The following is a 27,401-nucleotide window of genomic DNA, read 5'->3' on the forward strand; positions in this document are numbered from 1 at the left end:
TTCTTTTGAGGTTGGCCAAGAAGTAGTCAAAAGGAATTTTGTACTTAGCAACGCAGCAAAGGATTTTAATGCGAAACTCGCTCCTGTAGGTATCAAGGCCCGAGTGAAGGCAAGAATTGGACAGTCAATTTACCTCTTAGAGGACATGAACGGAAAGGAACTGGGTAGATTTCATGCCAAGGATATCTGGTGATTGCTCTTGATTCCTTTATCAGCTTTTATTGTTAATCACAGGGACTAAAAATCAAAGCTGTGGTTGTGGGAATCGAGCCAGTGTGGCAACTCGATAAGTTTTATCGCCCACATTTTTCAAACAACCGGGCTGTTAAAGTTACGATCCTGCCAAATCGCTAATATGCGATAGGACCTAAAAAAGACCACAAAAATTCGCGAACAGGATTTTTGCAAGCCACGGTCACATTGGATCCCCTCACTTCCGTTCTCTTTCTCACAAGGCGTCCCCGAGTTCGGATTAATTTTTGTCGATCCTAAATCCGCAAGCATCGTGTCGATCCGACAGTATTTGTTAAAGCGAATCATACCCATATTAAGTAAATTTAGTGCTCTAACGTATATTGGTAAGCTTGTGTGAATAATCGATCGCCGGAGTGCTAATTTTGCCTTTTCAAAACAGCGTCAGCCGTATCGGCAGAGTCGTCCAAGCGACCGGCATTGTTTTTGCCAGCAATTGCCCACCACGTGAGGTGGCAGTCATTTGTGGCATTCATCGTTGGCATGGTCTGTGGCTTCTCAGCGGGATCAACGCCACGTGTCATCGGAGCATTCGCACGCACAGCGTGGGGCTGCGCTTCCCATTTCGGCGGCCATACACGTGCCGATTGCGGTGATCCTCGATTTGGATTTTCTTTACCGCCTCGCTAACGTGTCACCGTTCCCTCACACGGCGCGCATATTGGATCGCCGTTCCCTCACACGGTGCACATATTGGATCACCGTGCTTTTCTTCGGCGCACCTATTGGATCGCCGTGTGTCTTTTTCGTGGCCACATCGTTCTTTGCCACATCGCCGTGCATCTTTGCCACATCGCGTGCGCTCTGCCGCATCCACACCTTGGCGGGCTGGTCTCGTTCCGCTCACGCCTCACGCAAGGGATTGCGGCCATCCCTGTCGCACATAGTGCGTGTCATCTTCATCAGCGCGAACGACGGAAGTAGCATTACATATCCGTATTGAGAGCTGGTGGCTGATCCGGCCCACACTCTGCTCCAGGAGCGGATAAACATGAATGATAGTGTCTAAAATATAATTAATTTTGCATATAGGAGCTTTTGATTTAAGAATTCGTACTTATAAACCTTTTCGGTCGTAATTTAGCAATTTTTTTTTGGGAGATTTGGCAATTATAATATCGTTTTGTCCCTCAAATAACTTAAAACACATACAGCTACACATCACCAGTCATCAGGCCTGCTGACGTCGATGGAGAAAGCGTGAGTACGGCCTAGCCGCAAAACAACAAAATAAAACTGAACCCATACTTATAATTTCGCCAAGACTCCTGAAATAGTTTGCACATCTTAATTAATTAATTGATTTAAAAGAATATTAATAAGTTAATCTATTTAATGTAAAGTAAAAAAGGAAAAAGCGTTCTTTCTTATCTTAAATTTTATTTCCTTTCATTGGATCTAAAACAAACTGACTCAATAAGAGGTCTCGTAACGTAAATAACGTAAACTTAGGCTTAAGGATTAGATTTAGGAAAATGTCTTTCAATATTATCTCAGCCTGCAATTATATGACTTTGAAAATGAACTAATTTGATATCTTGTTGGGCACCTAAGGGGATGTAGAGCATTGGTTGTATAAGGGTGGAGCCTGAATGGACTTCACAGGTTGGGAGGGTTTAGATTGAGGCCAATAACATCGGAGCCTCATCTTCAATAGGTACACTTCCTTCGTCTGATTCATATTATTTACCATATCCCCAGCTAGAGTATCTCTGTCTACAATATTAGTTATGTAGCACCCTTGTTCATGTCAACACAAAACCCACGCCCATTTTCCCTGAGCCTGCCGAGCAGAAAAAGTAGACAGAGCGTGTTGAGGTGGACAACGCTCGGTGAGTGTGTTTGTTACAGGTTGATGCCAACAATTTTCAATAGTTGGGTTTTCTGTCATGCAAAAATATGTACCCGAAATATTCTGCTTAATGTATTAAAAGGTATTTCCTATTCTAATCATATTTAAAAGCCACGTTTAACTACCCATCTCAATCAACGCTCGCTCTAATAATAAATCACTTTGACCTTTGTTACTGTTCGAACCCACAGCCCGCTAATTCGAATGTCCCTCCCCTGTGTAACAACCAAAAAATTATGGGAATCCCACCTAGAGGAACCCAGCTAAAAAACTTAATTCTAGGGACTCTCTAAGGCATATGCAGGCTTTACTTCTACAACTCTAATTAGGAACACAGAAGTGTGGACTCGTCTATCTGTAGGATGTGTGTCGGTTGTGTGGGGGGAGTATATGGAATATAGCTATGGACCTTAAGACGAGATTTCGTTCAGCTTTGGGTATATAAGCTACACTGAGTTTTATTGGCTAAGCACACACAGCACGACATTAAGCAATTAAGTACACTTTTCAGCTTCCCAGTGACGTTTTAATCCCTATTTAACGTTAACCTATACTGCAGTAAAATCCATTCACTCAACCATTTCACACACTTAAATGCAGCCAACGATGAGATAAATATGTCTAAGTGATTTGTTTGTGCACTCTTTTGGGTCTATGCAAGATAGTTTAGAAGTTGTGACTTAAGATAGGCTTTCTATTGATTCCTTCGAAGAAATTATTCCTAGTTTTGGTGATATGAATTTAAACATAATGTCTTTGGATTATTGGTTTTAAGAATACTTTGAAGATAATTACGGATAAACATAAACCTAGACTTTGAAAACGGACAAAATCGGTAGAAAGCCAAAGAATCTTCGTAATACTTGTTTTAGGTTTCAAGACTGCACACATTTATACACAAAACAAAATCAATCACACCCTTCTCCCTTAACTATCTGCTGACTAAATGTTTAAACTTAGCCTAACGTTCGTTGATTCAAATTCTTTATAGTGATTTTTGTTTGGTGTTTGTACCGAAACACGCTAAAGCTTAGAGATTGATCGTGTCCAGGTCCTGGCAGGGAGCCCGAGGACTCAGGTCATCCGTGCCAACACTGCCCCTTCCACCATCTCCGGCACTGCCCCCATCACCAGTGATGTCCGCCATGGACGAGTGGTTCTGGTTCTGATTGTGTCGCAGATTCGTGTTGTTGTTGTTAGCCATGTGCTGGCCGGATACGTTGTTGGTCTTCGAGGCTGGGCCATCGGCCGAGTTCAGGTTGTTGTGTAGCGCCTGCGTCTTCTTTGTGCCCAGGCCCAATGGGAAAGCAAAGTCCTGCGGCAGCTTGTGCATGATCTTGCCCGAGGTGATCAGCCTGCCAAAGCCCTCCTAAAAATAACAAAAATAAAGAATTAGAATCAGTGGGAAATAAGCTTAAAGGTATTCCCACCTGATGGGCAAAAGCGTAGCCCGAACGCACAGAGCGACGTCCGCGACGAGATGAAGCCGTACGCCGGACACTGCTAGAAGCCCTTGAATGAATTTTCTTCAATGATTTTTGACGAATCTGTGAAAACAAACATTTATTTAGCAACGAAAAGGAATAAAGTTTAAATGGACTTTACCTTGTCCGATAGACTAGGATGCACATCCAGCAAATAGAACTTGTAGGCCAAGACAGGGGCTACTAAAACCATCACTGTGATCAGCATGGTAGCCCAGAAACTCAGATCCTTCATGGCCTGAGTTAAGGACCCTACATAGGGTCCTCCAATGACGTAGTTGTAGAAATAGTCCAGCACGAAATACCAAATCAAACTGCCCCAAATGGTCACATGGTTGACAACGGTCCAGTATGAGGTGTAAAGAGATATCTAAATGTGATTCATTCTATGAGTTAAGAGAGATTCAATCGCTTAAGATGCTTCTCAGACCTGTGCTGTGTTGTCCACTATGAGGATGGTGGCCACCACGGCCCCCAGGGTCATGTGATCACTCAGTACATAGCCATCATGCGAGACGCCGTCCCTGTAGACCCCGTAGGGTATAAGGAACAGGATGAGCGAGGTAAAGGCGCCGTGCAGTACGCTGTAGATGAACTCCCGTATATTGAACAGCTCACTCTTCAGCCCCGGCGTATAGAGGCGTGGGAACTCCACGCTATTCTTGTCCGACACATCCTGCTCGAAGACGCCCAGCGCCAGGACCGGCAGTGATGTGTAAAACAGATTGTACACCGATATGAACATGGGATCGAACACCGTCTGCAATTAAAGGAGAAATTAGTTGTGGCAAAGATTACTTGCAGCTTTTTACCAAACTCACCTGAGCACTAAAGCCGCAGAAGAGCGAATACCAGCAATGGCACAGGGTAAATGCAAAGTTCTTGTAGAAAAAGTAGCGTAGAAACTTGCACATTCTATAGTAGGACCAGCGACCATGGACCAGCAGCAATCGCTCGAGGTAGCGGAACTGGGCAATGGCATAGTCACTGGACAGGACAGCCTGCAGGCCCTCCTGGCCGGAAATGCCAACACCAATATGGGCAGCTGTCAAAACAAAGAGAAAGTTGATGAATTTCATTCGTAAAGGATACCGATTTAGTCTCCTCTCTCACCCTTAATCATAGAAACATCATTGGCGCCATCGCCAATGGCCAGAGTGACGGCGTTTTTGGCACGCTTAATTAGCTCGACGACCAGCGCCTTTTGCAGTGGCGTTACCCGGCAGCATATCACCGCCTTGCACTGGGAGGCGATGTCCAGAAACCTGATAAACTCCCTTAATGATTGTCATTCTTAATAAACATACACAAGAACTCACTTGGTCTCCAACTCTGGGGACAGGCAGTGCACCAAAGAGTGACCGTTGACCACCAGGGCAAAGCCGGTGTTCTCGTCCACTACAATAGAGGCGGCTCCTCCGTCCTCGCTTTTCTTCTCATCGCCAAACAAATTATTGCATTCAGCACTGTTTTGGAGATACAAAAACCCATATTAATACCGGACTATTGGGTGTCTTTTCAACATTAACAAATGGGAATGGTATCAAGCAGAGTGGAGTGTGAGGAGTGGTAGAGCTTAATGAGTTATATGTACAAAGATTTAGGCAGGCGACAACGAACAAGAAAAGCTATTTGTTAATGAACAATACTTGGACAGTGACTGTTTTGTTTTTGTGAAACTGGGTTTTTGTTTAAAGTTGGTAACTGCATTTTCCATTTTTGTACAAGGCATGAAGAGGCACACAGACAGAACTCAAACAGATGCTTGGTGTTGTTGTTTTGGTTGGACGAAAATATAATTGTATATAGTTTACTTGACGGGCGGAACAAGCACCAATAGAGGGTTATATCCTTTGGTGGGTAGTACTAAAAGGGTCCCTTCTAACTACAATCACTCTGCTAGTTTGTAGATCAACGTAACCAAAATAATAAAACTTTCTTTAAAATAAACATAAAACGATCCCATAGTCGTAAAAAAAAAATATTATTTAAGCCAAGTTGAGTTTAGGTCACTTAGATACCATAAAATAAACACAAAATAAAAAAAACTAATAAAATAATTGCGCATTTTAGATACAACAGAGAATAGAGATAAGTTTACGACAGTTAGCTGAAGTAGAATTTGCTATAGAAAAAGACTTTCTAGCTCGTCTACTCGGGTTAATTTTCACTTTTAGCTAGAAATATATGCTTGGAAATTCGTTCAATTTGTATAGCTAAAACTATTGAGTTTTTAAGGATTGCCCTCTACCTGTCCGGTCCGCCCTTATTATCCTTAATTTTGTCATCCCACCTAAACGTAACCACCGAAATGGCAGGCGGTGGAGGCGGCGTGGGCGGCAGGTTCGACTCCTGCATGAAGGCCGAAGTTTGCGTCATGGTCACGCTCAGCGGATCCATGCTCATGTCGCTATTCATACGGTCAAAGCCCTCGATTCCTGCAAGGTTAAAATAATAACACAGTTCAATTTGCAATAGTCCATTGCTTGTTATTAAACTTTGGTGTTAAGCTAAGGTTTCAAAATATTGTCTCACTCACCGCCTGGTCGAAATCGATTGTATATTTTTATGGACTCCTTGAACTGTCTCAGCTGCTTTTCCACCTCCTCCACGGAGTTGCCATCCACTATGAAGACATCTGCCAGCTCATCAGTGAGCAGTTGGCAGGAATAGCCAATGTTTATGGCCGTTTCTGGGGATACAACATTTTAATAAATACTTTTTTAATTTATTTTGTGAAGGTTTCTCTTTCAAAACTCACCCTGCTTGTCACCAGTCAGGACCCAAATCTTAATGCCTGCATTCTGTAGATTCGCTATGGACTTGGGCACGCCATCCTGAAGCTTGTCCTCGATGGCAGTTACGCCCACCAGTTGCATATCGCTCTCGATCTCCTCATACATGGCGTTCAGTTTCTGCTCCCGCGAGTCCATGGAGAGAGCGGCCTCCTGATGCCGACTCCGCCAGTCGTTGTAGTATTGCTCGGTCAGGCGACGTTCGGCCAGGACTAAAGTGCGCAGGCCCTCGCCAGCAAATTTCTGTGCAGAGAAAACACCATTAAACAATTGACGCCTGGCGACTCTAGAGAATACCCACATTGAGGTGATCCTGGGTACGAGCCTTCAGGTCTTCCTGTCCGCCATGCAGGCGATCATATATCACATTATCTGCTCCTTTGCAGTAGAGCACCACGGAGTCACCGCGCCGGAGGATCACAGACATCCGCTTGCGGACGTTGTTGAAGTCAAGGATGTTCAGGAGTTCGTAATCCTGCAAAGTACATACGAATATATATACTAATAACTTCATCCAACTCGCATCACTCACCTCCATCCGACCCATCACCTCGATGGTAATACTATTCGGTGTTCGTGTGCGAAAGACAAAGCCAAAGTTTCGGGCCGCCGAGACGAGGGCAGCCTCGTCTGGGCTCTGGGCCTGGTACTCCAGCCGACCGTCCACCGTCTCGGCCATGACCGTGTGGCACAGGGCAAGCAGGCGGAAAAACACGTGGGAGTGCTCCTCGTCGGAACGGACTGCGTCCAGCAGCGTGCGATCATACCATCGGAAGTCGCTCTCATGGTGCGGATTGGCCGAAAAATCGACGCTTTGAATGGCCTGCGGAATAGGGTTTGGATTAAGCAGTTGTGCCAAGGATATCGCAAAGGAACTGGTTTTGTATGTATATATTTAGTATATATTCTGTACGTTAAGCAGAGCTCGGTTGTATACGATATTAAGCAGCAGCATTGTTAGATGTTATAAATTAGACCCAAAGTGTAAGAAACTATGGATTAGTAATATGTTTTTGGTGTTTTAGTGTTTTGTTAAGAAAACTGTTAGCGATATTAAAGCTTACGGAAAATTTTCTGTATTTAATAATCACTGAATTACTATATCATACTATGTGCAAGCTTTATTAATATTATTTTTTATACATCTTAAATACTTGGTCGCATTTGTTTACTTTATATTCTGGGCAAAATTGATGTATTTACAACTCGCTTTTAAAAATAATACGAATATTTGTGTAAGAATTGTGATTTTCTAAGTAAAACAACTACCGTTTTCATCTATTGCAATTAAACTGAGGACATTAAGTTTAAAATAACACAATATGAAGGTAATAATGATTTTGATTATATACTGTACAAAAAGCTGAACGTATGAGTAATTTCTATTAAATGAAATGAGAATGATGATAGCCAAAGGCGATTTCACATGGATCCTGGTCGAATCATCTTCCGTACACACACACTCTAAGTATATGCATATTAACCACAACGACACACTACAATTTGTGTAAGGGCGTGAATAGGACATGCAGAACATGCATACGTGCACTCTCTGAGGCGACGAACTCCAATTGGTGGCGAATGTGGTGGCATTGTGGTGGTGGTGCTGGGTGCTCGAGTCGTTTGGGTGCAGTGTGGACGATGGCTCCCCCTCGTGTTGATGGTGCTCAAGCTGACCGAAGGGGACACTCAGCGTGACTGTTGATGGGGATTTTCTGAACCGGATCTTCATCAGCCGCTTGCGATGGTGCTGTGGTTGGTTGTGCGTGGTGTTTGGTTCTGTCTGTTCGGAGTCATGCAAGATCTTTACTTTGTCGCAGCTGCTTGTGCGGGACAATTGGCGCTGCATCTGACCGCTCCGCTTGAAGCAGCCACCCAATCCCCCGCTGCTGCTGCTTCTCCGGCTCTCGCTTCCGTTGGGTGGACTTAGGCTTTCGCCAGAGCCTCCGGCTGTACCTGCCGAAAGCCTGGGCGACAGCCCTCCCGGGTCATCCTCCTGGCTTCTACTGGGCGCCGAGTATCGCACATGCTTGCGTCCCTGACGCCGCTCGGAAGGGTCCAGCGTAGGAGACGCGATGGGATTGCTGGCCACTTGCGTGTCCCCGTCGGAGGTAACCACCACGGAACTCTTCTTGGCATGGACCTCGGCCTTGTGCACTAGGATGATGGGGGGTGGGGCTGCAGGTGGCGCTGCCGCAGCTCCACCTGCCGCTCTGGGAACGTTGTTGCTGGTGTTGTTGCTATTTTGGAAAATTGTTTGCTGCTATAACGAGTAATGTGAGTTGTTGTTTTTCTTTTTGTTCGGTTTGCACATTGCTAGACGCACAATTAGGCAGAAACACACACACATACACACACAATGGGAGTGGGGAGAAGGGCCAAAGAGAGATCAAAGTAAAAGTTTGGCTTGTTTGGCCAGAGGCTCAGTCTGGATCAATCTTCCCTGGGCAGTCAGTGCAAGATACGGACACCGAGACGACACACAACACGATACGCCCTCAACCAAGTTAGAGGTTAATTCACTTAGGAGACCCGAAACCCTTACACATCCGTGAACTCACCTCGGTTATCTCGATGAGCTCGCCGGTCCGGAGGTCAATCACATCGCCGTAGGTGCGACCGTTGATGCTGCACTTGTTAAACGTCATGATGTTTTGGGTGAGGGTGCCCGTCTTGTCCGAGAAGATGTACTGGATTTGGCCCAGCTCCTCGTTGAGCGTGGTGGTGCGGGCTTTGGCATAGGTATTGGTGGTGGCATAGTACATCTCCTCATCCCAGTTGATGAGGAATGACTGTACGAAGCGTATGACCTGCGGGCAATAACCATTTAGTTTTCGATAGATTGTGGATCTTGGTGTCAATCCAGAACATACCTCTACTGAAACGTAGAGAGAGATTGGCACAACTGTGTTTAAGACTATGGCATACGAGAAGAAAACCAGCAATCCGATGACCGTCGCCCCCGTAGGTATATAATCCTTGGGTATGATGTGCTCCCATGGTAGATACCGCTGAAAGTGCTGGCCAATCAGGCCCTCCCAGATGGCACATCCAATAGCGAAGAAAGCACATATGGACACTAGGAACAGGACAATCTAAAAAGGATAATTGGTCAGTTATAGACATAAATTCCTCTAAATTGTATAGCCTTACCCCAATGATTATAAAGTTGAGCAGACGATCTACGCCAGTGCTCTTGAACTGGGTCTTTCCGGAATTCTGCATCAACTTGGTGTCTACTCCGGCAAAGACGACCACGCCATAGCACCACTGTGTGTTCCTTAGGACACAGCCCCTCAGCAGGATTTTCTCGTTGTCCAGAGCGAACCTCTGACTCCGCCATATCAAGGTGCCGTCGAACTTGTTCAGCAGATTGTTGGGTCTCTCGCAGAGGATCTCGCCGTTAAAGTTCCAGAGGAGATCGTGACGGTCGCCCAGCTCGATGGTCTCCGTTAGGCACTGCTTCGCCTTGAGATTCGTCTCGCCATCCAGTTCTGCCGTCTCAATGAAACACAGGCCATTGGGCTCCGAGGTGGACAACAGCAGGATGTCGGCGGCCACGAACTGATTGTTGTCCAGACGGATGACGTCGCCCACCTGAACCTCCGACCACTTGGCGTCCACCAGCTTTCCATTGCGCAGCGTCTTTGACTTGCGATTGTTAACCTGCGAGTCGGACAGATGGCGTTGCTGAAAGAAAGGATTATTGTGATTTCTCGTGTATTTAATTTTAAATTTATTTTATTTAAGGGATATTTACAATATCATCGTAGGCATCCTTGACCGCAGTAAGCGTGAGCACACCTATCAGGGGAATGGCTGTGGTCACGGGCGTAAGGGAGGAGATAGCGGGTATTAACTGCAGGACCAAAAGGCACAGGAAATAAAAGTTGGCCAGTCGTTGGAACTGCTCCAGAAGATTGAAGGGTAAAAATGTGAATAGCGAATACTTTGAGGTCTTGATGTAATTATTCTGTAAATATGATTTCTTCAATTAATCGTTTTTAATTAAATATCGATACCAGGATTCTTACGTGATATTTGAACTGCGCATTAAATTCTTTGTCATTGGCGCGGATTCTGCGTTCGTTTTCTGTGAATTACAAATAGGTACATTATTAAATATTGTCGACATTTTGTTAAGTGTTTTGATTTTACATAGATTTGTTTGAATTAAATTTAAGCTTAAATAGTATTAGGTAACTAGTTATTACACCTTAATTTTTAATACAATTTTAGTTTTCAATTAACAACAAAGTTTGGGTTTATTACCCGAAAAGTAGTACGAGCTGCGGCGTCTTCTAATCTGGGAAAGCCGACGCAGACTGCGTGTCGACTTCGTTTCCGAGGCCACCGAGGAATCCCTTTGCTTGTAATGCTCCTGGTCATCGGATCTACTAACTGATGGATTAGGTGCTCCCTGGGCCAGGCTATAGAAGCTGTCGCCCATCATCAGGGGCGTGGCGATGGTCTGCGTGGAGCTGCCAATGTTCATGCCTTCCGGTTGAGCGAGGCATGCCCTCCGATGGCTTTCTTTGTCGGAGGTCCTTCGCCCTTGCTCTTCCAGGTCCTGCTCTTCCTCCTCTTCCTCACAGTGCAGACGTTTCCTTCGATTCTTCGAGGACCTGGCAAACTGGAACCACCGGGTCCTTCTGCTGGCCGTCCCGGCGGCTGGAGCTACTGGAGACACTGTTTCGGCCTCATCTTTTATAATCGGTCCCCCTGATGGGATTCGATCATCATCCTCCTGTCGCTCTGTCTCCACGGGAGACTGGCCATCCAGCACGGCCAGTTCCAGGGTGTCGGGACGCTGGCGTAGCCGACGGGCGGCCTCGCTGCATCTCCTGCCCCCAATCATGACCAGCTCAGGCTGTGGCTGCAACAAACCCGATATCTGGTCTCCACATTACCCTTCATTCTGTGCAGGAAAAGCGAAAGTTTAACATGTTGCCCTGTCCCGGGAGATTAAAATGCAATTGAAAACCCATCGGCACCGAGCAAACTTTGTCGGGGCTGTTGGCCCCCCCACGAAACTGCGCCATCCATCATTTTGATAGACTGCCGCCCCCTGCACTTCCCTCCATCCGCTCTGAAGGCCCCTCGACAGCTGGGAACGATTCTCATCAAACTGAAAATGTTTGCACGCATTCGTCTGGGCAATAAATAAATAAATTTTCTGCTTTGATTTCAGATACCCAGGGGAACTACGCTTTCGGGGGTAAGATGAGTACTTGTTGAGGTAAGTTAAAACACACACTAAGGTTGCTTTGTTCTTTGGATTATTCATTATTCATTAGTCAGAACCATTCCACATTCAAAACAATTAAAACCCCATTTAAAAAGGGGTTTGTCAAAAGAACAGCGACTTTAAGAAGACATCTGCTTCTAAATTTACTGAAATTGTTAATCATTTTCGAAGCGAAGTCATTTAAATTCAATAAACATAGGAAGAGTTGTACATATATCTTGGTAAATTAAATTTAAATCGATTTCAATTCCACATTGATCGATTGATAGGTAAATTTGGAAAAGGTTTACATTTATTTATATGTATATGCTCAAAATAATTAGTTGTAATGTTCCCCTTATCAAGGGGTAAACATTAGTTTTAACACTTTTAAAGAAATCTAAAAAGTTTACTTTGTCCCGGCAAGCGTATAGTGTTCCATGTTTACATTTATGCTCTTCGCTCCTTTGACTAAATCTGCAGTAAGCACCTAGTTCTAATGGCTCTGAGCTGCTGCTGCTGTCGCCTTTGTGCAAACATTCCGCCCTCAACAGGTGTTTTTGCCACCGCCAAAGGCCAAAGCCACACAAAGGCAACAATAGCAACGGAAGCTGCAAGCTAAGTTCATTTCTCTCTCCCCCTCTTCACACACACTCTCTCTATTTGCTCCCCCACAATGCGGGTGTGGGTGTGTGTGTAGGCAGAGTCAATGTCAAAACTGTTGTCAAGGCCACGGCGGCTGCATGGGAGGCATAACGGTAAAACAGGAAAACGGAGAGAAACTGAAACTGAAATTGAGGCGAAAAGTTGAGATGAAACTTTTTGCCTGTTGGGAAAACAATAAAGGGAATCGGCAAAACTTTGGATCCCATATCCGCCGCCTGATTTCGATTCACACACAAATGTATTTTTTGTGATTCAAGGACTCGTGCAGTCACAGCTGATTGCCACGCTCTCTCTTGTAAGTTCGCTCTCTCCGTTTGCGTACGTTGCGTCCTTCTCTTAGACAACAACAAAGCCGGCTAAGCTCTCTCTCTTCCTGGCTTTGCCCCGCTCCACCTTACGGTGTCCTGCGGCGAACGTGAGTCATGCATGTGAATGTAAATATGCTCCTTGCTCTCAATTGGTTTCAGTTTGTCAAGTTGTTTTTGCCTTTGGCTTTGCTTCTGCGTTTCCTTTTCACCCTACTGGCATGCGTCACCTTCGGTGGGGCGGCGGCAGCCAAGGGGGCGGCGCAAGAAACAATTAACTACAAGAAAAGGCCAAAAGAATCGATGAAGGCTCAATAATTATGCTGAGAATGCAGAAAAGACGACGCGGAAGCCCAGGGGGCTCTGGGGGGTACATGTTTCAGTGCCAGGTGCCAAATGCATCATCATCTGCACTCTCTCCCCCTCCTCCTCCTTGACTCTCCCCTGCTGCATCTTATTTTCCTTCTCGCCCAGTTTCGTACATTTTTAGCACATTTCTTGCACTTATTTTGCACTGTTTGCGTGTTGCTGTTGTTGCCGTTTTTGCTGCACTTTTCACAATAATTTTCCTTAGAACTTTTCTCGGAAACGCGGAAACACTTTTCGCAACTGCAACTCGAGAGTTTTTCGCGGAGCACGGATTTTATTTGGCCCAAGGCGACGCAGCGCGATAAACAAAACAGCTAACAGCAAAACGGCTAGCGCCAAAGCCAAACAGCCAACTGCCGAGGAAATTACGGCCAAAATGAGCGACGCCGCTGCTACTGCGGCAGCGGCAGCAACTGCGGCCGAGGCAGCAAAGGCGAGAGCGTGCGGCGAGCAAACTACAAGCGGCGGCAGTGACGCCGACGCAGGGCGATGATGACAACAAAACGCCGACCGCGCTGCCAAGGCAACCGGGCGCGCCATTCCATTAGCTTGGCAACAAACAACACTTAAATATTGAGAGAAAGAGAGAAGAGAAGAAAGCTACGCTCAGAAGAGAGCGGCTCGTATTGGAAAAGCTTTGAGCTCCAAAGGTTAAAGAGGAAATTATCACAGTAAAGTCTCTGATCTCTGGGGTCAAAGCTCAACGGGTGATAAACATTCATTGTGACGAGAAAAGCTGTCTTAACTTATTTATCTATGAGATATTTTCCTTTTAAAACTGTAGTTTTTTTTAATAAAATCGAATAGTTCCAACTGATATTAGTAAATGTGACCCTAAAAACTTAACTTTATTCCCATTTTCGAGTTATACTATGTGTCTACTGTTCAATGGTTTATTACTTATAAATTTAATGTATATTTTAACGAAATTATATTTCAAAAATAGTTTCTCAAAAGAATCTTAGAGATACATAATATCTGGCTTATTATTATTATAAAATCATATTTGATGATGATCTTTGAAAAAATCTTAAAATGGGACACTATTTCTTTTTGATCTGTGATTGTTGTCTGAGGTTGAATTGCAACTCAGTTTAAAAGTCAATCAGCTCAATTATGGTACCTACAAGATTTTCAACCTCATATATCAAGCCATACACTCAAAACTTTCTTTTATAAATGTTAATCTAATTTATAAGGATTTAATTTATAGTTGTTATTGATTGGTAGAGTACTTCCCTATTCGAATTGCCCCAAAAATCGTTGGCGCAATTTTCCCAAGTTTGTCAAGCATAAAAATGAGCAAATTTTCTTAAGTCACCCCAAAAGAAGAAAAAGAAATGAAAATAAAGGAAAGGAAAGAGAACGGCGAAAAATACTCTCTCCATTTCAATCCGTCTCAGTCCCTCTACCGCTGGCCAGTACAGTGCACGTGAATCAAACAAAGGGGAGCAAGCGAGCGAGGGAGAGCTGCCCCCTTGAGTCCGCTCTTTCCATTCAAATGAGCAGCAATGTCAATGTCAGAGCGGGAAAAATTGTATTTATTTTGGTTGGCGCTCGAAGAGGTGGCACATATGGGTTAATGAATGATTGCTCGCCGGGGCTGTGAGGGGGTTGGGTGGGGTAATCACACCCCGTACACATTGATTTCATTTTCTCCTTTGTGCCGGGAAACAAATATGGCGTTTCTGTCGGGATAGATCATGGATAAATCTATTTTGTGGTTTCTGCGGCTACAATGGAATTTGCATACCCGAAATTCCTTTGAAGATCTCAACAGGTGTGCATATAGTATACACATAAATCCGACCGACAAAATGGTAATTAATGTAAGTGCTCCATAAAAAAAGAACAAAAAATAGTACATCGAAAATCATGGTCCAATAATGAGCGCATAAAGGAAATAATTTCATTAACTTGAAGCACATTGTTACTACTTGCGTTTTCTTTGTTTAGGTTCTTCAAAACCCCAAACTACAGTAGAGTATCTTCAGCTTGAACAATTTCTTAAAACACATCGACATAGCTCATGAAAAGGTCCTTAATTATTAAAATACTATTTACTACTTTTTAAAAGTAATTACTTTGCATTTTGGAGAAAAGAGAATAAATAGTTACTGCTATAGTTCTATCTTTAAGTAGTTACTAATAAGGATTATTGTCAAATCAAGAACGCCTTGCCACAGTTGGGACTCTAATATAAGTGCAGTTGTGTATTTCATCACTTGTTTTGTTTATGGAAGTTCTACTGTAACCCAGTGGCACTCATTCACACTCATACACCCAAATGGGCACAATTCGCATTCATTCACTTCATTCATTGAGCGGTCGAAACGAGGCGCGTAATAAATCGAAGTGCCGCTCTTTTGGCCAAGCTCAAGGCACACCACGCACACACAAAGTAAGACACCCCCGCTCACACGCACACACAGGCACTCTTGGCCAAGTGGTTAACGGTACCTTTGTGGAATAGTGTCAGGGCCAAAACCGAGCAGCGGGCGGCTTTTTGTTAAAGTTTCTCGTCGCTTTTGGCTGCAATTGGTTTAGCAACGCCACAGAACTGGGTCACTATCTGCCCGAAATCGGTAACAACTGTTCAACTTTTTGCCACCCCAAAATCGACGGGCAAAAACGGATGGGTATTTTCCTTCAATCTGAAATGTCAGAGGCTTTCAGTGAAATCAATTTGCAACCGTGGATCGGATTTACGTTGGGCAACCATACACTGTTGCGCTAAATCTGTGCACTAGGGATCAAAGTCAGTGGTAACGCGTCAATCCCTTCAAACCGAGAATCAAATCTAACAGAAAGAAAGACTCTTGATTACATGAACTGAGATTGAATTTATACTCATGAATTTCCAAGAATTTAAAACTGAATTCGAAAGTGCGGGCAAATATGATTTAAAGTTACATTCGTTTCATTTTATTCACTGATTTATGCAATAAAATAAAATGTATGAATACATTTTGAGAACTGTTCGTGGTACTAAAATGAAAAGTTTATAATAAAATTTACTGAGTAGCCGTTGAGTAAGCAATCAAATCAAATTGACAAAAATTAAAAAAAAAAAAAAAAACTACAAAATGTGGAACTCGTGGGCAACCCTGGGATCTTTGGTGGTGCCTTGTTCAACAATGGAGTTACCTGGTCTCCCACAACCCCTAGATGATGATAATCCTTCTCCTGCCAAGCAGCAGAAAATGTCAAAATCTGTGGAGGATTTCTCTTTGCCCCCGGACATGGGAAGGGCATATGCAGCAGAGGCTGGTGAGTCTAGGAAATTGGCAACGATGTCGCTCTGTTATTTATCCAATCATCGCAGCCCGCTTGCAGGCAATGCAAACGAAAATCCAGCCCTATCAACCTGCGGTGCGCCATTTGCCGGGCCAGTGTCCACCGGAGCCGGAGAACGAACGCCGGATGTACGTTCCAAGCTTGAGTCAGTCGCTGACACGCCGTGACATCTTCACCTACTTCTGCGCCTATGGGGATCTGGAGCGGGTTTGTGTGAAGAATAGCGTGGATTCGCTCAACTACGCCATAGTGATCTTCTGCCGAACCACATCCTTGCACTTGGCCATCGCAGCCAATCCGCATTCGATCAAGGGCTATCGCTTGCTTTGCCGGAAGGCCGCCGTAAAGAGTCCCGGCATGGCTACACGGCAGACGGTACGAACAGTTCGGGGGGACAATCCTATACATCCGACTTTAGAAAAAGTGCTCATGAAACAGCCAGGGAAATCGAATTTAGACGATCCAAAAAAGACCTTAAGAGCCACGCCATCGAGGCTGGGGGATTTGAGTACAAAACTAAAACAGAAGCAACTGGCATCGACAAAGTCGGTTGTTTCCCAAAAGGGCGAACAAACCTTTGTGTATGCGGCTGTGGCAGAACGCTCTTCCCGATGGAACTTTAACCTGGCTAGAAGTTACACCACCCTAGAAGAAAAGGAGGCTTTGAAGGAGGGACATCCAAGTGCTGCCAAAAAACTGCTGGAAGCGCGGTCTCGAAAGAGTCAGACTACCTCGACTAGGCCCATTCATTTTAAGAAGCCCACAACTCCTGTGAAAACTCAAGAACATCGAAATTATCCTTCGATTCCAGAATCTATTCAAAACAGTCCAAGTGTTTCTGCTTTACAAACTCCGTCCAGTTCTCGTCAGCCGATTTTATCTTCTCAGGAGGATGGCGTTTCAATTTTAGAACCTGATCCTGTTCCTGAACGTACTCCTGAACCGATTGGTTCTATACCCAATGGAAACGCTGTTCCTATCTTGCCACCTCCACTTAATCTAGAATTTCCTATGCCAAATCCCAAGAATCTAATAGGGATCTCTGAAAACTCCTATTTCGGCCCGGACTTTAGGTACGAGCATCACTGCTATACCAATGTTGTTGCCTATCAAAAGACCAAGTTATATATCGATTTAGAGCCTGGCGAATGGACAAAGCGCAAAACCATTAAGGAATTCATTGATGAAAAATATGGGCAGGATAATAAAAGAATTTAATCATTTTAAATCCGTTAAACTATTAATCTTAGTTATTATATTTTAAAGACTTTTGCGTATTGTTCACTTAATCAATAAAAAACTTAATCAATAAAAAACTTATTGTAATCCAGCATCAAACCTAAGTATGTCCGATTTTACTAATTTGTATGTGAACACTCACCTTTGGCCAATTGTGGTTGTGTTTTTGTGCCCATTATGAGGGAGCCGCGCGGGACGTGTGTCCTTGGCTGGTGTCCGTCTATCTAATCTGATGTGGCCAGCTGCTCTCATGCGCCTGCCGGCATCCGAGGCTGCTCCTCCGGTTCTCCGGTTCCAGCTCCAACTGCGACTGCGACTGCGGGTGCGGTCCGTGGACTAGTGAGCGGACTGAGCGGACGCCAACCTGCTCCATGTGGCGGCCTTGTCAAGCCGCCGATGGCTGTCGGAGGAAGAGAAGATATAGGGGATATGGGGATTCAGTAAGCATTCAAATGACTCGTTATCGCCGGGGGAAAAGTTTCGTATTTTCTAGATTTCTCTGTTGAATTTTTAATAGTGTTCGTAAAGCTTTTTAAATGCTGCCAGCTGGTGGCCCAGAAGGACATACTGGACACACATTGGATGTGGGAAAGGATTGTGTGGCGCCCAGCTGGAGGGAAAGTTTCCAAAGCAAATAAACTTGGGCTTGGTCTTGTGGTCTTGACTCGACTATTAAAAATTTGATGCGTTCACATGCTAATTGTCACACGAGGGGTGAGCCGATTGGCGGTGGCATGGGTGTGTATATGGCTGTGTCCATTAGCAGCTGACACGGCTGGTGTAATAGTTATTAAACGCAAATACGCCCCCAAGGATGTTGGCCTTGAAAGTTTGAGCAGCCTGCAAGGACTGCAACAGGGTGTATACGTAATACATGCCTCAGTGGTCGGAGTTTCCGTGTAACATTTCATAATCCATTTGCAACCGGATGCTCGGGAAGCAAGGCGCAGTAATGATCGAAAATTAATAAAAGCAATTACAATGGCGAGCAAACAGAAGAGAGGCAAATAAATACAAAGCAACGATTTGCCTAATGTGAGTCACCCGGGAATGGGGCAGAGTCGGAGTCCCACTCGCTCGTAAACAAAGCTGAAAATGAAGCACAAAAGCCAGATGAAAAAGTTGCGAGTGCTTATGTACCCGGCGGAAAGTCAAGTTACTTTAGAATCACAACGAATTGTGAATGCTCTGACAAGCAAATAAGGCATAAAAGCACTGAAGGCTTTTGTTTGTTTCTATTTAATTACATTAATTTAGTACGTATTTTTTCCTTTAAGCTTTGTAAGAGATAAACAAAATATAAACGATGACATCTCAGTTAAGTCGGAATATAGGTTAGACTTTTATATTTAATATACCGACTAATTACATTTGTTAGAAAGCCATAATCATCAATTTAATGACTTAAAATCTTACACGATCCCAGATATACCCTACTGCCATAGCTTAACCGTATGCTAATTGCGAATAATAAGAGCCCATTCATGAATAATAAACAAACGAGCGATTTGTGTGCCGATCGCCGGTCTCTATAGGTCATTCCATTGGGGAGACTTTGTTGATCGTTTGTGACTAAACCGAAATGTTTATAGGTATAAGCGTAAATGTGACTTCAAGTATTTTGCAGCTGGTCAAGTCTGTATGGGCTGTTAATTACAACAAAAAAATCGTAAGGCGATATTAGCCGGTACATTGAAAATATGCCTCATCAATTGTCCCCATTATTTAGGTTTTCAAGGCTGCATTTTAGCTTTTCGCTAATAGCTTCACTCCGTTTTCCGTTCTTTAGGCCTCAAACATTATGTGATTATAATCAACGACCAAGTCTGCAAGCCCACGGAAACGTAAACGAAATATGCCCCAAACTCTCTCTCTGAAAACCGTTAGAAACGCTCAAAATAGACCAAAACTACCTTGTAATATAGAGCCATCATTGACCGAGCACTCACAGAAGTCATTACGGATGAACGATACATGAATTATGCATAATTATATTCACCTATACCATTTCCGATTATACTTGATGTTCTTCATTTCCATCGGCTATGTAATATTATATGTTATCTATTTATGGGCCATTAAATCTATTTTAAATAAAAAAAGGGGATAGTCACACGCCAGAAAATTATAAGCTAATGAACCTTGAGCTACTTAACGGCCAAAAGAATTAGGGGGTTGAGCATGGGCCTAAATCAGTTGAGGGTCAAAGGATAAATAATTCTAAATGGAAAAAAGGGAAAATGAGATACTCGGGGTTAAGACCTTGGGCAACATATAATATGAATAACAACCCTGAAGGAAATCATTGAATATTTCAATATTTCTGTCTATAGAATATTTGTATATTAATTTGATAATTATAACCACCAACATAAATCTTTGAATAAAGAAAAGCGATTTGTGCATTTCACACTTGTCAGTTAACAATTTGCTATCAAATATCTAACAACTAAAATTCAAATCCATCATACCAGAATAATTAATAAGACAGGCAGAGCGAGATAAGCTCATTTCATGGAAATATATGGAAATATAAGCAAACATCTACAAGTAAAATACTGCTCGAAGAGAACGCTCTCATTGTGCGACGGCAGATACGAATCGCTCGAGACACTTGGCCAGTCATCGAGCAACGGCGACTGGAAGGCAATCAATGCAATTGAATGTTGGAGCATCAATTTCAATTGATTTGGCGCAATTAGAGCACGAGCAGTAGGAACTATAAAGGGATTGGCAGGGCGGGCGCCACACCCACGTGCAAATTAAATAGAAACTGGGTTCAGGTTCAGATTCAGGGACGGCGAGTCCCAGGCGGGGTGGAAACGGGGGCCAAACGGCGCTTGGGTCCCTCCATAAAAGTCGCATAAATTATTTAGCCTGCATTCATACTCTCTAAATGCCACGACCGTTGAGGAAGCGAGCGCTTCTGAATGGAAATGTGCAACCAAGGTCAATGCTTTCCACATGGTCCCATCGCCTCCCATTTTCACAACTCTCGATTATTTTTTTCACGACGGGAATATCCATTACCGTTGCTCCTCGTGAAAAACAAATCCCTGTCCAGGGGGCGGGGCTAATTAGAAGTTCAGAATTCTTAAGTTGCGTGGAAATTTCAACAAGCGACTAATCGGATGACTTTTACAAGTTAACAAGTTTGTTTTTGCAAACATTGTACACTTTTTTGTTTGCCTTGCGGTGATTTAACTTACAGTTTTCCCTTATTTATAATTAGGCTTAAGGTTTTTTAAGTGATGAATATGAGAAATCAGAAAAAGTGCCGAGAGATTGAGAAGTATAATAGTTTGTGATAGCTTTGTGATAACTTTTATACACAATGTATACTTAGTTTATCTAGTTTATTGGTTATATTAATAAATAATAACCCTTCTAATAGTCAGATGGATTTTCAAATGCTCATCTTCTGCTTTAAGAAGTGCCTTATTGTATAATTTTATCAACCTGTCAACTTTAGAAGTCCATTTAGGTGTCATGGGGGACATCTCAAGTTGAGCCACAATCCCATATATAGTACATGCCGTCAACTCTAGATTGACAATCAATAATTTAGCCGTCTTCGTGGCCGACCATCTTGGACGGTGCTCTGCGAAACGACTCATCGTAGATAATTACCATGCAGTGGCCACTAATCCTGGGAAGCGTGGGAGTGCGTGCTCTGTGTGCTGCATTAAAAATTGATGGGATACTGGAAAACCAGGGCTTGGCGACACGTGGCCCCTGTAGAGAAGCCCCAGGCCAGGTGTGGGAAACAAGCAGGTCGTCCTTTGGAGCTCTCGAATCGTCCCCAGACTTGTTGAGCCTGGCACCGCAGCCAGGCAGGCCTGGGGCCCATGTGGGAACATCTGTCCGTCGATAACTCGGTTCCATTGTGCGGCGGATCAGTCTGTTTGTCACTTTGCTCGGGAATTTGGGTTAAAACAGTTACTCTCCAGGTGGGCTGTGCGTGTGCCGGCAATTGCGTGTTGGGAACACCTAACCCAGCTCCTCCACTTCGCCCGATTCCCCAGGTAGATAGCGAAATTATGTATCCAATACGAGCGGAAGGGCGATGGAGGGCGTCTATGACAATCGCTTAAAGTCAAATTGCCGCCAGGAATGCAAACTGAAATGCGGGCTGAGGCTGGTGTTTTATATAGATAGTTAAAGTGAGCGATGTGATAAAGTCAACGAAGAAACTAATATAGATATTCTTAGGCCGATGAATAATATGGAAGTCGACTTTAACTATACTAAAATGTAGATAAGTAATGCTTTAAGTCTATATACTGTGCTTTTATGTTTTTATTATAATTATATTCTTCTAAAGTCTTTAGTCTAGAGTTTATCTTTTATGACTGATGATTCATCAGATTGCAAAAGAGCAGAGTACAGAGTTAAAAGCATCCATTTCCTGTTTTTGTGGAAAATCCAAAATGACTTACACTTTCGTATATGATTATTTTTGTTGATTGTTGACACCCTTGTAAAGACAAACAACTAGTTAAAATCAACTAGTTAAAGTCAATTTTAAAGTCTAGGTAGTTCTGATAACTCTTACAATCACTTTATTTCAATCTAAAAAGTCTTAACATAAAGTAAACTTATTTGATATAAGTCTAGCAGATATATTCTAGCTCACACTAACTGGAATTTAAAACAATACATTACTGATTATAAACGTTATTATTCCTTTAACCAGACCAGACCGCATTCGTCACGGAGACCTTGTCCGGCTAATTTGCGGCAATGTGAATGGGACGCCATGTCCACGGGGCGTATGGGTATTACCTTTGGCCCTATATCTCTTCTCCTATCTCTTACTTTCGCTCTCGCCAGCTCTCTCACTTTCTCCCTTTCTCTGCTCTTGGCCAATTTTCTATCGCTGTTTGGCCTTTCGGGGGACCTACATCAAAGGCAGTGGATTTGAGGTAAATCAATTCACTGACCAACAATATCCCCGAGAGTATTTGCCCCATACGTCGATATATATTTATATATATGCTCTTTGTGTACATATCGGAATATGGCGACTATAATTTGGTGTGGCATATGGTGCACAGTGGGCCGAGCCTCGTGCAAATGGTGGCGTGCAATTTTTTCTACCATCCCGTGCAAATTTATTTGATAAGTGGAAAAATTCCTGGGCAGTTTTGCATTTTTACCAAGAGGAGAATATCCGTAGTTCGGTTCGTTGGTAACTTTCCCTGATTTTTAAAGCGGAACTTTAGACACTTAGCATTCGATTTTCATTGCAAGGTACTTGGAAGGGTTAAGGGTATATTCTTTAATTACTCTCATATAAATAACTTAAATAAAATTCGTGACTTTAATTTTAATTATTTTAAATTAAATTCTTGAGATGTGCTTTAGTTGTCACTTGGAATTCATTTTAAACTTAGTGATCACTTTTAAATATGGTTACGTGGAAAATTGTCCTTAAAATGCTGGGTACGCCTTGGTCGTGTTCGTGCACAGCGATTAAACCAATTTTTATGGCCGCGAGATTTCCACCCCCTTCTTGGCCACTTTCACCTGGTTCGTGTCCTCGTCCGCGTCCTTTCGCGTGTTCCTCTATCGCCTTTGACACTGACCGTCGTCGTGGTCGTCGTTGTTGCTGGTTACTCGTGTTGTGGACGCTTGGCGTGTGGCGTGCACTTATAGCTGGCTGACCGATTGTCCATTGTCCGTTTCGTGCGGGGAAGGGGATGTGGTTTCCACGGGGTTGTGTAGCGGTTTCGCGGGGGACAGAAAAAACCAGGGTTGACCGCGTTCAGAGATAGCCGTGTTGAGACTCTTCCCCAAAGGACTCACTCCCTCAAAAAATTGAGCTGTAGTGCCAAGGGTGTCAATCAAAAGTGCCACAAGTGTCTCCGACGTGTATCGATATCGGGTAAGATAGCGAGTGGCAGAAATATAATCAAGGTCGCCTGAGAGTTGCCTGGTTGTTACGGCCAAGAACAGTAAATAGAATACTCACAAGGAGTCTTTTATTTTGCTATTAATTCTGAAAGTATTTCTGTAGTTTAATTCCAACCAAAGATGTATAATTCTTATTAGGAAAGTACCAAACAACTGAAAAGGTTTTATAAACTCTCAGCGCAATTTCACCTTAGCCTTGGATTGGTAATTGGCAAAAAAAAACATGTCCATTAAAATGATTATATGCCTTGTGCGGCATATATAATTTCTGTGTCAGTTTTATATGGAAAACTAGAAGAAAAGAACAAAACCTTAGTAGGAGACTTGAAAGACTCTCATGAATTTTAAAGGGTATTTATAATTCGCGCTTATATTTTCTTGCAGAAAAATATACGTTGTTTTTGCTTGCCTTGGCCAGCTTCGTTTTTGTTGTTTCCCAGCACTTATCTGGGTTGTGGGGAGAACAAATTTGTATCTCTCAATGCCTTATCTTTGTCTCAGATATGTGAGCACTAAATATTTCCATCGTTAGAATGAGTCAAGAACGTGGAAGGTGGAAATAAAGCAAAAGAATGACACGAACTTTGAAATGTAATATAAAGGAATTGTCCAACAGTTAAGGAAATATATTTAGTTAAATGAAAGAATTATTCAAAGTGACCCAATTGGCTTCCACATCTTAAGTTTACGTTATTTTAAGCCTGTTTAAAGTTCAATTTGAAGCTCCAGCCCCACAAAGACGCTCATTTTATCTCCGATGTAGTGCTTCGCTTATCTGAACTTTGGCAAAGACAAACAGCTTCTCCGTGGAGCAACCATAGAATTGTTTCGCTCATAATTTCTACAGTTTTGCAACAAGCATATTCTGTGGTAATTATTATTTTGGAGTCGGGGGTTAACTGCCGGCAAACAAAAGCAAAAAACTGATAAAAACAATTAGAAACACCGCTTTGGAATGAAACGAAAAGCCAGCGGAGTGGGAAATGAAATTAGTTTTTGCCGCGTTCTGTTTTTTGGCGATTTCTTTTTTCTTTTAACGAAACTCTTTATTTCGAGTGCTGAGACCAGCAGGATGACATCACTCGGTGCCCATCGCTGCCGAAGATCAAGTGGAGAATCAGACTGGAGACACGTGTCTGATGATTCAGAATCGTCATCTATACTCTCTGTATATTCACACACAGAAAGCTAACGACGGACCAAAGAGAAGCTAAAGTAAGAAAACAAAAAATGAAAGATTGGTTCAAGCGGGGGACCACCGACCTCCCGCGACTTTTGAACTGAACCCAGGGCGGTGATGTCGTCAAAGCTTCATTTTCAACTCGTAATATTTTGCTCTGCCATATAAGGATTTCTTTAAATATAAGCTAAAATTTTCTTTATTCATTCATATTTAAATACAATTTAATTTGCTGGATTTTTTATGTCTTTTAACATATAGCTGTTCCCTGGTTTACTAGTTGCATTGTCATTGTTGTTGGTCCCGACGAATAGTAGACGTCTGACCAAAAGTCAATGACCAAGATCTCCAGATAAATCCATTAAACATGACGAGGCAGAAATATCAGACCACCCACCCTGCCGGAAATGACTGATACAAGCGTTTAAACACCCCTTAAAAATAATTCAAATTTTGGCTTGTGTTTTTAAGCACAGAAACGGAAATTGCAACAGATAAGCTCGTTCTCTGTCTACTAAGCTTAGATGCCAATTTTCTTAGAACGAACTTAGCCAGGTGGATAAGCGCAGGCGGGGATTGGGGGCAGCTTTGTGCATATTGCGCCAGCTGCTTATAAGTCACTCCAAATAATTAAAGAATGGAAACGGGGCCGATGTAGCTATTTAGCTAGACAAATCATCTAGTTTTGAGCTCTGAAATCGAACTATTCCATATTTGAAGGTATTCCCCAATTATAATAATAGCTAATCGAAACTCAAATATATCGATAACGAGAAGGAAACGGAAATCACAAATTTATAGATACCACAATTTGTATCACTTCCAATTTGGAAATTTTTTGAGTTGGAATAATTGGGTTGTAGAATATGTTATTTTCAAGCTTTTCTCAAGTTTTGTATTTTCTATATTTATATACTTTAAATCCAAATATTTTTGGCAACACTCACCCGACAAAAGCCGTGGGGAAGAGTGTAGTGCAGGGTAAGACGGTGAAGCCGAGCTCAAGACTGCAATGCTGCCGCTTGCGATGGAGCTTTTAATTTGGCGTCCGCTTGCTTTTGATTTTGTTGCTAATTAAGCAGCTGTTGCATGCGCTCTGTTTACTCTGTTGCACTCCCGCCGAACTTCCCGACGGATTGCGAAATTATTTGCAAGAAATACGAGCCACCCAACTACAAAGCGAAACACATAATTGAAAGACCAAGTGGGGCCCACGGATTGGATCAGCTGGCCGGTTCCCGGGAACTGTGATATTTCCTGCCGACCGAAGGGTTCTATCTATTCTTTTCTTTTCGCCGAGCACACGACCGCGCCGTCTTAGGCTTCGAATTCAACTGAAGCGGCGAATTGGCCGACGGCGTAGTACCAACTGAGCGCGCCGTGTTCGCCGCTCGACGCTCGCTCACCTGCTCTCTCGCTCGCTCGCGTGCAAGCTTTGCACTCTTCTTACCAACTGATAAGCGGTAACAAGTATATGTTGCCAACGCGCGTTGCCAACTATTGTGGGCCTGTGTGGGCCGTGGGAAAAAGCTATAGCTGGAAAAGCTGCTAAAGCTACGAGCTCTGGTATTTCCCAAATTACATACCTCTTTGGCCCACAAGCTTGAGGGAATTCCCAAGTGAACCGGTTTTGTATGTATGTACTATGTTAGGGTGGTTTCCGGAAAGGTAGAATTAGAAAATATAGCTCCTACCGCCTGATGTGGTGGGATTTGATCGGGGATATGAAATAACTCAACAAAGAAGCAAAGAAAAACTGGAATTTTCTAGATAAATTACGTATACGCCAAGTTGGCAATTTAAAATGTTTTTTAAATCTCCTTTGCATGACCGTTAAGAATGTAATTTAATTTATGTTGAGAAAACTATGTATGTGTCCAAGCATATATGCTTTTTTAAATACTAACTGTCCAATTTAAATTATAAAATACAATTATAAGAATTAACAATAAAAATCTTAAATTTGCTAATTTGCGAAAAGTCGTTTAGAAAAAAGTTGACCCACCACTTGGGGACTCGTGACAAAGCCACAACAATTAATATAAATTTAAGCGTAACGATTATGCGACACAATCTTCATTAATTAGACACAAGTCGAACATAGAACAAATTAGCCAAGGGTTCGCATCCAGCGGTCTCCAACCGACAATGTCATTAACGTCACATCGCTTTGTTCGCCCTTACTCCTCCTCCTCCTCCGTCATTTTCCCTCTCTCTACCATCATTGGGTAAAGGGTGCAGTAATTATATTTACCGTTAATCCAGATTCACCACAAAAAGGAAGCAACTAACGAAGAGGACCATAGACAGAGAGAGAGTGAAAGAAAAGGGTAAAGCAAAGGAGGGGAAAAAATGCAAAAAAGAGCGTTAGTGGATCGACAGTTGTTGGTGATAAAATAGGGTTACAGCGGTCACAATTAACTCACACATTTTTCCCATCTCTTTCCCATTGCTTCTACTTCTATTTTCCTATATCCTTGGATATGGTTAGTCCATGCCATGGAATCTAGGGACATTAAGGGAATATTGAGGTTGTGGAAATAAAAATTAATAAACGACGATTCAGAGAAATTATTGTTAGTTAAGATATTTTAATAATTTTGATATTATTAAAATATTATTTATTATTACATTTAATTTGAGCCTACATTTTAGTTTAATGTTTAAATGAAGAAATATCCCATATGTGAAAAATGTCAATGGGAAGTCTATTTACCGGGTATCTTAGCCTCGACTATACCCAATTTAGTTGTCCCGTTCTGACCTCCATTTACATAGCATTCGATTACGCGTTTTGTTTGCCTTTAATTGCGACACTC

General features: G+C 42.9%; 2 protein-coding genes across 11 annotated transcripts; one reads left to right on the top strand and one right to left on the bottom strand.

Moving 5' to 3' along the window:
• Positions 1-1,804: 1,804 nt before the first annotated feature.
• On the bottom strand, positions 1,805-25,890 carry ATP8B (ATPase phospholipid transporting 8B). Of its 10 annotated transcripts, none has more exons than XM_041776030.2 (20): positions 25,530-25,890; positions 17,629-17,886; positions 10,418-10,476; positions 10,144-10,356; positions 9,537-10,073; positions 9,257-9,478; positions 8,945-9,193; positions 8,194-8,646; positions 6,916-7,206; positions 6,685-6,858; positions 6,350-6,626; positions 6,128-6,280; positions 5,882-6,026; positions 4,908-5,054; positions 4,702-4,853; positions 4,410-4,633; positions 4,019-4,348; positions 3,710-3,958; positions 3,535-3,651; positions 1,833-3,473 (listed from the first exon to the last, which is right to left on the bottom strand). In XM_041776030.2, exons 2-20 carry the CDS (start codon positions 17,660-17,662, stop codon positions 3,135-3,137), a joined length of 4,365 nt encoding a protein of 1,454 aa, XP_041631964.1. In that variant the 5' UTR covers positions 17,663-17,886; positions 25,530-25,890; the 3' UTR covers positions 1,833-3,134. The 10 variants fall into 10 exon arrangements, with proteins under 10 accessions (XP_017030714.1, XP_017030717.1, XP_041631964.1 ...); XM_041776029.2 differs by having other exon boundaries at positions 5,840-6,026; XM_017175231.3 differs by having other exon boundaries at positions 7,927-8,646.
• LOC108080479 (uncharacterized) lies at positions 15,971-17,563 on the top strand. The gene is made up of 2 exons (XM_017175232.3): positions 15,971-16,220; positions 16,276-17,563. Exons 1-2 carry the CDS (start codon positions 16,037-16,039, stop codon positions 17,463-17,465), a joined length of 1,374 nt encoding a protein of 457 aa, XP_017030721.1. The 5' UTR covers positions 15,971-16,036; the 3' UTR covers positions 17,466-17,563.
• Positions 25,891-27,401: the final 1,511 nt, after the last annotated feature.

This window comes from Drosophila kikkawai, chromosome 3R (genome assembly GCF_030179895.1).
Source record: "Drosophila kikkawai strain 14028-0561.14 chromosome 3R, DkikHiC1v2, whole genome shotgun sequence".
Lineage (NCBI taxonomy): Eukaryota > Metazoa > Arthropoda > Insecta > Diptera > Drosophilidae > Drosophila > Drosophila kikkawai.